The 11,022-nt window shown below is 39.1% G+C and overlaps 1 protein-coding gene and 1 long non-coding RNA gene across 3 annotated transcripts; both read right to left on the bottom strand.

Moving 5' to 3' along the window:
* Nucleotides 1-1,693: 1,693 nt before the first annotated feature.
* On the bottom strand, nucleotides 1,694-5,949 carry LOC135471121 (uncharacterized). 2 transcript variants are annotated; one of them, XM_064750192.1, is made up of 2 exons: nucleotides 4,938-5,949; nucleotides 1,694-4,616 (listed from the first exon to the last, which is right to left on the bottom strand). In XM_064750192.1, the coding sequence occupies exon 2, from the start codon at nucleotides 4,430-4,432 to the stop codon at nucleotides 2,657-2,659; it is 1,776 nt and encodes a 591-aa protein (XP_064606262.1). In that variant the 5' UTR covers nucleotides 4,433-4,616; nucleotides 4,938-5,949; the 3' UTR covers nucleotides 1,694-2,656. The 2 variants fall into 2 exon arrangements, with proteins under 2 accessions (XP_064606262.1, XP_064606263.1); XM_064750193.1 differs by having other exon boundaries at nucleotides 5,526-5,949.
* Nucleotides 5,950-6,358: 409 nt separating this feature from the next.
* LOC135471308 (uncharacterized) lies at nucleotides 6,359-11,022 on the bottom strand. Its single transcript, XR_010444428.1, has 4 exons — nucleotides 10,935-11,022; nucleotides 10,478-10,603; nucleotides 9,759-9,953; nucleotides 6,359-9,444 (listed from the first exon to the last, which is right to left on the bottom strand). It is a non-coding gene; the product is annotated as an uncharacterized LOC135471308 (long non-coding RNA).

Below are 11,022 nucleotides of genomic sequence, written 5' to 3'. Positions count from 1 at the left end.
GGAGCTTTGACACTTTGTGGCTAGTGAATATAATCATCCAGAGAGGAGCCGGAACATGGCCAACCGATGTCAGAGCTAATGTTTAGAAAACTTTTACATTCCTACGTCACCAAACAATAAGACATGACTTCATGCAAGGCGTCATTTACGACATCAACCGTGATTCTCGATTGTCATCGGCTTATAAAACGGGTTAAAATACTGACATATCGACGTCCTCGCTGGGTATATAAATTACATCAGGCGATTAAGTAAATTATACCCTACGTTGTACTTAATGAGCATGACGAGTTCGGTGGATGTCATGTTTCTTTGTGTCGCTGCATTTAAGGCGCGTCATTGTGACGTCATGCCGCTGTGTCAAGATGGCAAGATCTATCTTAGACTAAAAATTTATCTTTAAAGTGGTTTAAATTTTAAATCTCCCGTACATCGGAAAATCTGTCAGCGACCGGCGGATGGTCACGAGTTCCCCACGGGGTCTACCTGGTTTCCTACCACCACAATGCTGGTCCTCGTCGCATAGGTGAAATATTTCTGAGTCGGCGATCAAATAAATCAAATCAAATACTAATCAAATGAATAAATAAATAAATATTTCCATATTATCAACTAGTGTGCCTTATTTTTACCTTGCTGCATGAGAGGAGGTATTCTGAGAGAGAAACCATCAGGAGGTCGCCCTAAGTGTGTGTCACGATATCGATGTTAAGTTTGTTAACATTTAGTATGTACTGAACTTCACATGGACTTCGTTGGCTTCTGGACTGGTGTACGTTGATGATCAAAGACGTCGAGAGTTCGAAGAAGTTTGCGATACTTTTCTCTACACTCTACTGGCTTTCACCACACATAAATCACATAAAGTATCATCTATGCAGAGATATTTCTCCAATGGTAACATATCACATTTATATAACATATTATTTACTAGGTCTTCATTCATCAAATGAATAAATAAATAAATATTTCCATATTATCAACTAGTGTGCCTTATTTTTACCTTGCTGCATGAGATGAGGTATTCTGAGAGAGAAACCATCAGGAGGTCGCCCTAAGTGTGTGTCACGATATCGATGTTAAGTTTGTTAACATTTAGTATGTACTGAACTTCACATGGACTTCGTTGGCTTCTGGATTGGTGTACGTTGATGATCAAAGACGTCGAGAGTTCGAAGAAGTTTGCGATACTTTTCTCTACACTCTACTGGCTTTCACCACACATAAATCACATAAAGTATCATCTATGCAGAGATATTTCTCCAATGGTAACATATCACATTTATATAACATATTATTTACTAGGTCTTCATTATAATGATTTGCGATTTTCTTTATTATTTGAGGGGTATTTATGTTCAGGACATGACTACAACATAGTGGTTTTAGTGAGTATCTTGGTCACAAGGGGTTACGTTTCTTTGATATATAGGTTTACGCATTTGTGCTGAAGAACAATCGTTGCTTGATTGATGGTTCAATACTAATGGTCATTGAGATGTATCTTTTACCTATTATAAATTAACTTGACCATGAAAAAATAATAAAAATAGTTATCGATAATTCAGCGTCGATTAATGGTTACCAAGTAAGTCTGTTAACTACTGGTAAATAAGAATTATGAATCGACAAGCTATTTAGGAAATGTTAAGATTGGTAATCAATCTTTTAATGATCCAACAAAAATTGATACATACATGGGATAATAGCTCGGTAGTTTCTTCTCAGAACAAAACAAAGGTTTTGTGACAATTCAAAGGTACCATACATGAATTCATTTACATTTATACAGGGTCTACGCTAATAACAATACATCTATCTTTATATGGTAATGTATAATAAATTGACTATGTTTTAGATCAGATGATGAGTAAAGTAGGCCACAGGTCAAGGAGTCAAGGTTACAAGAGGAACATTTACGTGTATCTAGCCTTCCTTACATTATAACAAAATTTGTGCTAACAATTCCAGCAGTTATCGGTATAAAATACAGTAATATCCTAGCTTGAAAATAGGAGGAATTGTCTACATTCTGTGTACCAATTCACAGTTCAGAGCGTACAAAATGTCCTGTGAAGAAAAATCCATTTTCCATATATGAACATACATATGTCCATAGGTGCGGGTATTTTATGCATCACTCAGGGAATAGGGGAAATTCTAGTTGGAAAAAAAACAGTCCTACTGTGTCATGCGACTGGTGAAAACTGTTAAACAACCTTTGGTGACATTAATTTACTGATCACCTGTCTTACTCTGTTGCAGAGGCACAAATGACATCGCTTTCCTTTATGAACTCCTCGAGTTCACAAACGTTCAGCACCTCAATTTTCTCCACCCTTCGTCTAGTCTGATTTTTTTTATGAAAAATTTTTGGACGCCCATGTTATAGTGGATGTTGTCAAAAATAGTTGCCTAACATGTTTAACAAGTCACTTAATACTGTTGGACTTTCTACCCTTATCGATAAAAGAGCTCGAACTGGAAACCCCCGACTGTCAACCTTTGGTGGAGATTAAATATACGCTTTTCTAGATTTCCTGATATACTGAGACGAAATATGGATTTGTTTTTCGTAAAAGATTCGTGTCGATGGACAAAGGCTTTCAATGGAGAGTAAAATCCGATGTATGATAAAGCACCAAGAGTGGCGGAGTTACACGTCAACAATAGTCTCGGGTCCAGAAGTTGATAACATATTTGACCGATCACTTGATTGCGAAACCCAGGAACAGACCGGGTTACCTTCCAAAAACACGTCAGAGGAACACATGTAGGTATTATGATCAAATGATAGTTCATGCGAGACGGGGAGGTCACAAGTAGCTTTTCTGGTTGAAGAACTGTCTTCCAAAGAGTTTTTGAAGTGCAATCTATCCACTGAACTGTCAGGAGACAGGGTCTTGTAGGACTGCGTTCGGTCCATCTCCAATAACTCTACCAAATGATCTTGCTCTGATTGTCTCAGAGCTTCCAGCAATGCTTCTCGTCCCTTCTTTCCAGAGCGTAATACCAAAGTGAGCACTCTTCTGGCCCTGTTGTGCCTGGTTTTCTCGCTATCCAGGCTATCTATTTTGTTCCAAGGGAAAATACCTCTTTGAATTAGAACGTCCAAACACTTGCCATCTGGTTGCATGTCCTCACACAAACGTGGAAAGTTGTCAGTGATTTTCTTCCTGAAGATCTCTTGATCTGTCTCTTCCTCTTGATCTTTCGAGGTTTCTCTTAACAATGTGGGTGAATCTACTTTTAAACTGATGTTTTCAAAAGAACTGACAGATTGTAATAATACACGAGACTGTAGTGCAATTTTTTGCACTGCAATGAAAGCACCAGGGTTGGAAGAGGCTATATTTGACCATAAGAACAATTCATAGAGGGATTCATTTCGGTCATTTCGCCAATCGGCCCTGTATTCTGGAAGGTTTAACAGGAAGTGGAATATCTCGCGAAAACGATAAAGAGCAGCATAAAACACTGCATTTAATCCCTCGTCATCCTGTTTGTTAATGTCAATGTCCTCTCGCTTGACCAAGATTTCTATAATGCCAAGAAGGTCTCTTTCCTTGTCTTTAGAGTGATTGGAGAGGGACTTTATCAGGAAGACTATAATTGGTTCTGGAGCGCTTGCACCTTCGTTAGGTGCTATTTCAGTAATCACTAAAGACGACATGGAGAGAGTTGCTTCAATCCTCAACAACAAGAACATTATATCGTAATTACCAGATGTGGCCGCACAAACGAAGCTCTTGGCCTCCACCATTTCCCTGTTGATGTACCACAGTGTTTGAAACAGTCCACTTTTGCATGTGCAGTTCTCATAACATTCTCGTTGCATTAATTTAATCTGACACAGCTTTTTTATAACCGAGTGCACGAAGCAGCTATTGTTGGATGGGTCGTCTCTGTCACCGACTGCGGTCAGTTGCCTAAACACAGCTACCCACTGCTGTAAGCACTGATCTGAGCTTCCAAACATCTGAATCAGCCGGTCAAGAGGAGTTTTGTCTTTGTTGTCCCTTATGTAAGCCAGGTCTGCAAAGTTATTCACCAGATAGGTGGTAACTACGTCATAGCGACCATCTTCTGTCGACTTCAAAAGTCCCTTGAATACCGACTTTGTCTTTCTCTGGTACCGTCTTAATAAGAATTGTAGTAGAGGCATTCGTGACTCACACAGCAGATGCAGTAGTGTTGTATGCTGCTGTTGTTTACCGAAAACAACCATTTTTCCCTTGGTAATGCTGCAGATAACTACGTGGCCGTTTTTCCCCAGCGCCACGGCATATTCGTCCCCGGACTCACCTGGCTCCATGATACCCGAAAACAAACACGTGGTGTTGCCATCTTTGAGGAGTGCACTCTGACAAAGCTTAACTCTGTAGTTTCGGATTCTGCGGATGTGATCTACTGACACGGGCTTCCCGGACATATTCTCTGTGACCAATGCCGTGCACACGAGTGCCACCAGTTTTTGTTCACCTGGGGTAGAGTTCTCTTCTTCCCTACCTATAATACCCTTGTCCAAGGAATGGCCACATGTCTGCTGGTTGATCCGTCCACTTTTTCCTGGAGGTTCATCGACGACTCAGGTCCGCTGGGAACCTTGAGGTGCCCTGAAAGGAGAGAATACTAGCCACAAACCATATTGAAATAATAGTCAGAAGCTCTTCGAGACCAACTCTCTATTATGTTAACTGTAAATTACTCTACATCAAAGCTGTTGTTACTTCTTCATGTATAGCCCTAATTAAGGATAAGACAGATTAAATAAAACTTAATATATTTATATTTAAGAATTACCGTATCGATGGGAATAAGATTTGAAATAGCTCGCCTCTATTTGATGCCTCTACTTGTTCGGTTGTCTACAAAGCAGCTACTGGCCCTATCGCAGCACTCGCTGTAAATGTGCCACCTGTTACGGTATAACTCACCTGCATATGCGTGTTCGTTATACCAGTACATGTGTAGATATACAGACTGCTCATATCCATTCAGACAGATAAACAACCGCCATGCGTTGTATCCCAAGGCTACACACTCCCTGTCTTCTGCCAGTGCGTACATGGAGACACTTACTCTCACATTCACCCATAAGCCTTTAGCAGTAATTAATCAAATGTCCTCTTGGTCTTTCTACAGGGGTATAAATATACCCGATGGCTAGGTGTAGGTAATTATAAAAATAACATTCCTTCCGCACCTATGATGTACCAGGGCTATACACTCTGTTCATAGATGTACATTTATGAGGTGGTGTTAGTGTACAGCGTTCATGACCTGTTTATGCATGTACATGTAGTTCCAGGTGAATAAGTAGTAGAGTGAAACTGGCGTGTCACACTGAAAAAGACAGTAACCGTACACCCTTTATACTGTGGAAAGGTAAATTCAAACGTCTCGGATCTATGTGAACGTTAAATAGTTTGTACACAGATTGTATCTAGGTCACTCTCTCCACCTAAATGATATCAGCCCCACAGCTGTTGGGGCATCCGTTTAAATGTACAACAAAACATTACCTGTAGGCAGGAATCAGTCCTCGTCACCAGCTTGACATATATATTGCAAACTCCAAACACAAGCTCTTCCCGTCCCTAATACGTGTTCTAGTTAAATCCACTATCCAGAGTTACTTACGTCGTATGACAGTCTATACCCACAGAAAAAATCGAGTTGATAACAGGCCTATATGTAAGGCCTGTTGAGGGGCGTTAGTAAATAATGTACCGGTACTATGTCAGTCATCAGAACTGAATATGACCTTTGACACGCTGTTCCAGCTACCGTCCTTTCGTATATGTCACCTTTATTCACATAGGATACAGGTATGTGTACATTGAGCCGACTGGTCTCATATTTCCTCTATGAAAAGTGTATTCTTTCGTGACTATTTAGAAAACCGGTAGGGCCGGTGTGCTGATCTAGGATCAGTATGGAAGCTATTATATCACATGACAGACGCGGACGTGTTACGTGTCAGCGACCCACTGAATAGGCCCAGTGCTAAACTTTACAGGCATTGAAATGACATGTAAAAGCAACTGTATTGGATACTCAAGATATACAAAGCGTGTAACCCTCAAACCTGTCAGTTAATACACTGTAGATGTAAGCGAAGCCCTGGTTTAAGTACACATTTGCTTGTTCCATTTGCTTGTTCTGACATAAATAGTCGAGTAAGTGCGAGCAGTGATTTATTAGGGGCAGTCTTGCAGTCTTGTGACGCAATCTCTAATTTCACTAAGCGTATTATAATGACAAAATTATACGTGTGTAGAAATGAAAACAATGCAAACTTTTACACGCTTTTATCTTATCTGCGGTTTCAAATTTGCATTCTATAAAGTCACATACAGTCTATAAGCGTAGTAAAATAGTAGCCTCTTTACGGTGACTTAACAAAAGGGTTTCAGGAAAACCGAGGCCCTGCGTCAAGTAGGCCAAATAACTTTAGAGCAGTGAATTTGACATATACATATATACGTGAGTTAATAACAATAACTGATAAATTGGGTAATATATTAAATTCCATCAAATCATGTTTAGCAAACAGCAAGATTCCATTTATTGCATATAATCACTTTAAAATAGAATGAATATAAATACACTGTTTTCATTAAAAGATATATATTTACCATGAAACAACAACTCAGAGTAATAGTTATTTGGTGAGTAAAATATTTTGTTAGGTAAAACCTTCACACATTAGTGCCAATCTCACTTCAAAACATAATTACACCCTATTTGCAATCATAGAAAAAGTGCTGATGCAAAACTTCTTTCTTTGCGATAATATTCATACGTAGGATGTGAAATTCGGCCTCTTATGAATTTACAGAAGTTAGGTCTTCATTCTGCAAGTGTTCATGTGTTACGGCCTAACTACTTGTATGAAAAGGGTCTTGTACAAAATACAAGAATGCTAAGCAGCACAAAACAGAAACCAGCAGATTTTATTTTACAAGGTAGTAAATAACCATACACAGGTACTTTTTACAAGGCACTATACAACTTCATCAAGATGAGGAACGATGACAAAGTCCACAGCCCTAACAGTTAACACGAATATGCTCACAAAAGTCTTTAAAAGGACGAACACAACGAGAGAAAATACTCAAGCACAATATCAGTGCAGTAACAAAGTGTTTAGTACACATAACTCACACGGGAGTAAGTTAAACGACGAGAGCTGCTATACGTTACACAGTACATAGTTAAAACTTGTGAGGGCAACTAGCTGTTACAGTGCTTTACCGCTAACTCTGATAGAACCAGCTCCACTTCCCCAACTGTAACTACCGAGATGCCTTTTTATACCACCCGTCCGTAGCTTTTAGAAGATGACGTCATATTTCTCTGGGAATTCTCTGGATCACGGAAGCTTGGTACATACTAAAGGGCTGAGGACACATGCAAATGTTTAAAATGTAACAGCATGCACCATGTCATAGGTATAATTAGTGTAAAAACAATGCTCTGATGTATTAGACGTCACTGGTCTAGAATTACCCACGATGCTGTGTTGTTATCACATTTCATAAACATTTACGTGAAATCATTTTTGTATCATCCCTTACATAAATGGCATGGTTTTAAGGGGTATAATAAATAGGCTTCCTGATAGAATTACAGCCCATACCTAAGAACAAAGTCTCATGCCTGAACGAGTGCAATAGCTCTATACCGGCTGGTTCCCCCACTGGCGTGGAAATGTCTCCTGACAGAGGTCCTGTAGCCCTGCCACCCGTGGTTAACGACGGCTCTGTGCGATTTCCAGTCCACCGCCTTCATGTAATCATAGCTATTCTTTTGTCACGTATATAAAGGTCAGATATCTCGCTCTTACATTTATGGGAATTTTTTTCATAAATAAACAGAGCACAACTGTTCTTTGGTCATGTATATAAAGATATAAAGCTCAATATCTCACTCTTGGATTTATCAGTAATTTTTACATAAATAAACACAGCACCTGTACAAACGAACAAAACGTACACCGGAGTTTATGATGGGAGTTTGTGCATGAAAGAGACAATGAAGAAAGCATGCGATTTACTGCTTCGCTGTGATGCTTTAGATTTGAATTAGAATGCCTCAAGGTGGTACTGTATGACAGGCTTGTAATCACGTTGATACAAATGTCGTATTAATCACGAAAGAATCGTGGCTACTTTATTAAATGCCCTTGTCACATAGGCCTACATTTACTTTTAGACATGTCTGATGAAAGGGGAATTATTAGATTTCTTATTATAATGTCTTATAACGCCATATAACGAACATGTGAAGTGATACTGACAATATCACTGGTATTTATAATACATGATTATAAATATTAGCTCTGATATAGATTGGCCAGGTTCACAATTTCGCTTCATTAAAACTGGGTATCTGAAAGGTAACCTTGGAAGACTGAAACAGATTTTAGATCTGGGTAAGTATCATCTTCTATAAATCAAGTTTGCTCTGTCCAACATCATCTAGATTACGTAGCTATCAGCGCAGAGGGACATTCTCTCTGACAAGGTGGGTAGATATATGACGGACAACACTCACAGAAAAAAGGCGGATTCTAGGAAAACAGGAAAGTACACTGACGTAGAAGAATAAAAAATATTAAAACAGTTTGCGAGTAGGTATGGACAAAGCAACTTCGCAAACACAATTGCCAATTCCAAAGTAAATCGCAGGTAACATGGTTTGTCCGTAGATAAAAAAAAAATTAAGAAAACTAGAACCCCTGGGTTTAAAAGGGGTCTGGGTATTGTGCAGTGCAATTGCAGGATTATAAGGCATTAGCTGCACGAATATGGGTCAATTGATCTAAAGATGTACTGACGTAACAAGCAGTACTTAGCCGCACTGACTATTGGTATTAAACGGTAGGTCCAGCGGATCTGGAACTATCGGCTGTAAAATATTAGGTTTTAAACGACACCATTGTTAGGGTTTTAGGACTTATATTCATTGCGTAAAGATAAACGTGCTGTAACGTAGTGGATGAAATGAATTTTCTTCTGACTTTGGCGAGAGAAAACCTGTAACACTGGATCTAATTTCGATAAATCTTACCAGTACCAGTAACAACAATGGAATTTTAGTGTGAAAAAAAACTAATATGACCGATGTTGTATGAACTTTTATGCTTCACAACTATGCTCTAGGTCTGCGTATTGCCTGTTTGGGGACGGAGATACAGCAGAAGGGTCAGTTTGGGAGGTTCTGGCATTCTGCAGTTACTGCTAGCTAGACAACAGTGTGGCTGTCTTTGACATCAACCGACTGGGACAGAGTGGCCCCACGAGTGTACAGCATGACATCGATGCCCATTTGTGCTCCAAGCCGGGCTGGGTTGTGAAGGGAGTGGCTGCAATTCCAGTTGGTTGTAAGAGGGCGGCGGAGGTATTGCGCCAGAGTGATACGGATAAGTGTACTGGCCTATAAATAAATAAATAAATAAATAAATACAAAACCTACTAGTAGAAAGGATGTGCCCTCCATAAACTTTAACCGCAGTAGTTCATACTCGGGTTAACTTGGTCAACTCCCATAATTTTAGAATATGCTGATGAATCTGAACATATTACTATTTACACCCATTATATATGAGTCAGGTGATATATTCACTCATTGTTCGTGTTAATCTGCCCCAGGGTTTCATGGAGTATATGTTAGGGTGGTTTTTTAATAGTTCAAGAAGGAACTTTTCGCGCAGACATCCGCTAACTACATGTATATATCCTGTATCTCACCCGGGTGTGTGACTGTTGCTGTGGTGACCTGGGTATGTGCCGCTGGTGCAACCACTTGGCCTCTATATCCATGTGACTTTTTACACATGCATGCGATCACAACAACGACAATTACGACGAAGATGATGCACGAAACGACAATGCATGCGATGATCCAAACTTGAAGTGTCGGTATGTCGGCCAGATCAATGTTGTCTGGATTTAACATCATTTAGCATTTAATAGTTTTTATCTATCCCACAAAGGTGACGACACTTTTTAATTAAAATTATAATATTATAATTATAAGCTATAGGGACAAAGAGAGATAAGTTTACAAATAAATATTTTAAATATGCTTAGTGTAATATTTTGAACTGACAGATTTCTTCTCAGAAATTCCTTTCAAGATTAGAATATTACCGTTGATCTACGGGAATTGATGACAAGAAGTGGTGCATGTCAGTCTCTTGAGAGGTTTTACACGTTTACCATTAGGCATCATCCGTATGTATCACACGTGCATGGGAAATTCTCAGTAAAACGTGCCGCTATTTTGAAAAATTCTTGATTACGACGTTAAACGAAAATCTCTTAAAATAAAGAAATGTTTTCAACTGAAATAATAGTATGGTTTATTTCTTAAACAGAATGTTATGCTGGCGATAAAAGCTGAGGCAATATTATATTGTTGTCATGGCTGGATGGTTTTGACGAGAATGTACGTCTGGTTAGCTTACCCTGAGCATACACCTGTATTTTGCTGAAAAGTCACTACTCAACCCTTTTGTGACGGTTATCTTTATGTATCTTTTTCCTTTAATCTCGTCGTTCAGCCGTGGCTTAGAAATGCTACTGTAGATGCGCTGAAAGAAGATCCGAAATGTTTGCTATGAACAGACCAATTTCATACTCTTCCGTATTTTAAATCTTTTGGGCTATACTCTACAGCAATCAGCATGATCCAAAAAATTCCCAGAACAGCCAAGGATTTATGTTCCCTATATATTGTTATTCCAACGTTAAACACTAGGCGAATCAAAACAATGGTTAAATTATGAAAATTGACCCTGGACGACCTTTTAATTCTTGATTATCAAATATATAAACCTATCCACTTTAAAACTTTACGGTAATGTGAAATACACGCAGGAGTCGCACCGAAGACAGTCAAGGTTATAACGCCTTTTGGCTTACCGTTGGTTTAAAACCGAAAACTGCAGAGGAGCTTGTGTAGACTTTGATGTTGATATCAATGCTATTGATGGAGGCCTCGGTGAACTTG

The sequence above is a fragment of the Liolophura sinensis genome, chromosome 7 (genome assembly GCF_032854445.1).
Source record: "Liolophura sinensis isolate JHLJ2023 chromosome 7, CUHK_Ljap_v2, whole genome shotgun sequence".
Taxonomy (NCBI): domain Eukaryota; kingdom Metazoa; phylum Mollusca; class Polyplacophora; order Chitonida; family Chitonidae; genus Liolophura; species Liolophura sinensis.
This window is presented reverse-complemented; position numbering and strand designations above follow the sequence as displayed.